Consider the following 2,373-nt stretch of genomic DNA (forward strand, 5'->3'; position numbering starts at 1 on the left):
AGTATTTTAATTGGAAACACAGCTGGGAATATTTGGTTTTAATTCGGCTTTTATCAGGGTTTATTCTTTTGTATTTTTGTATTGTGTATTTTCTGTATTTTGGGTATATTATTTGTTTTTAATATGCTGTGAACCGCCCTGAGTCCTATGGGAGAAGGGCGGTATACAAATTAAAATAATAAATAAATAAATAAATAAAATAAAATGTGTCTGGAATAATCATACTGTTATTAATTTTGTCCTGGTCCTGCCTACTTCTTTGTTATGATCCCACATACTTTGGGAGGAAATTAAGACCTCAGTTTAAAGGCCAAATTAGACCTTACCTTAAAAAAAAGGTAATATTTTTTGCTTTTCTTCAAATTAGAAAAAAAGCAAATGGCTTTTATTATAAGTTAAGTTTGCAATTATGTAAATTACATTCTTTAGAACTTTTGTTCTCCTAGCATGTTCCTCACTTGTGTCCCTTGTGTTCTAACTTCTTGCCTTGGTTCAGAAATACAAGTTCACACTTATGTGCCATATGGAGATAACTAACTGCTTTCCTGTGCTTGTCAACATCATCAGCAATGCATTTTTGCATATGTTTAATTCTACTGCCCATCTTCGAACCTGGAATCATGTATTTATCAGTGTAAGTATTCCAGAGGAATATCAAATGAAGTTTTTTTGTGTGCAGGAAGCAACAGGGAAAATATTCCTATTTAGTTTCAAATATAATCTAATCATAGTTTTCAAGATATTATGTAAAAGGCGATTGCTAGGGAGCATAAGTGGTGGGAGAGTTTAAGATGTTCAATGAATATCTCCTGCAATGTTGTCCCATCCCCAGTCATTCAAGGGTAAGTTGAATTTTATGCAATCATTCCAGATCAAAATTGTTTTGATGACACAATTCTATGTGGTTAAAAAAGTAAATGGTCGTGTGACAGGGCTAGACTAGCATTTATGTTAATAATATAGCTATTCTATTATGACATTTTATCACAATGGATTAAAACATATTTTAATTTATTCCTCAGATTGATTTATATTCTGAATTCTGGATGTTAATGGAAATTTACATGATTGCGGCCTCAATTGTATTACCTGCTTTTCCACCACAATTTGCAATGCGAAGTAATGAAGATTACATGGTAAAATAATTATATTTCTTTGATTTCTTCAAAGATTTATTAAGATATGCCTATATTGTACTTTCATGTGGCATCTGCAAATGACAGCAGGAGTGATTTAAAAGATTCTGTCAGATGCTACAGATGGACAATATCTGTATTCAGAATTTATTTCTCATTTCTCTTTTTTTTTTTTTTTTCAATATAAAATTTTATTTTTTTCATCATAAAAAAAAAAAAAGAAATACATCACAGATATTACACAATGTTATATCCCATCCCCCCACCCCCCGGACTTCCCAAACCAAACCTAGGCTAATATTCAAATACAAGTAAACCAATATTAATATCTCTAACTCCAAACTCTAAACTTAAACAATCCATCTCCTCCGTATTAATAAAAATTATTCATTCAATTAGTTCCTCAAATACCCAAAATCTTTACCACTTCAGCAAGACAGTCTAACACCATCCCTTACTTGTACGAAAAAAAAAGAAAAAGGAAAAAAATTCCCATCTTCCATAAAGTTAACAAGTTAATTCTGTCATTTCATCAAACTACACCTATAAAAAAATCATTTTAAACCCTTAATAAGATTTACAACTTCAATTCCTTAATTATCATTCAATTGTTTATATTCATTTAATTAATTCTTCAAATACCCAAAATCTTTACCATTTCAGCAAGCTAAAAAAAAAAGAAAAAATTCCCATCTTCCATAAAATTAACAAGTAAATTCTGTCATTTCATCAAACTGCACCTATAAAAAATCATTTTAAACCCTTAATAAGGTTTACATCTTCAATTACTTAGTTATCATTCAATTGTTTATCAAATGTAACATTAACAATAAGTCCACCTCCTTCGACCATTATTGAATAAAAAAAAAAAGGAACCTTTAGGACCTTAATTCCCATCCATTCATAATTAAATCAAACAAATTCAATTATTACAACATTATCATATTTATAATAGTCTTCCTTCGTTATTAAATCAGAAAAAAACCTTTAAAACATTTTTAACCCATCAGATAACATTTAATGTCATATTTATATCTAACTCTAGCTTTCTTTCTATACCAAGTTAATTCCGATATTAGAGCGTTTCGATTATCAAACCTCAAGATTTGGTTACAAAACTTAATCACTTCAAACTGAGCAAAATTTGCTCCCCTTTCTGCCAATATAATCTGGATATCAATCTTTATTATTTTTAGCAGTTGAGATGAGTCCAAGTAACTTTGTGTGAAATTAGTTT

The 2,373-nt window shown here is 29.6% G+C and overlaps 1 protein-coding gene across 1 annotated transcript in view; it reads left to right on the forward strand.

Moving 5' to 3' along the window:
• Nucleotides 1–2,373, forward strand: part of LOC107282578 (ATP-binding cassette sub-family A member 10) — a 76,855-nt gene that overhangs the window by 38,475 nt on the left and 36,007 nt on the right. The window contains exons 21-22 of the mRNA XM_029283035.1: nucleotides 497–787; nucleotides 1,023–1,136. Of these exons, the coding sequence (XP_029138868.1) occupies nucleotides 497–787; nucleotides 1,023–1,136 (405 nt within the window). The remainder of the gene's footprint in view (nucleotides 1–496; nucleotides 788–1,022; nucleotides 1,137–2,373) is intronic.

This window comes from Protobothrops mucrosquamatus, unplaced genomic scaffold (genome assembly GCF_001527695.2).
Source record: "Protobothrops mucrosquamatus isolate PMUCROS unplaced genomic scaffold, P.Mucros_1.0 scaffold9, whole genome shotgun sequence".
In the NCBI taxonomy this organism is placed as follows: Eukaryota; Metazoa; Chordata; class Lepidosauria; order Squamata; family Viperidae; genus Protobothrops; species Protobothrops mucrosquamatus.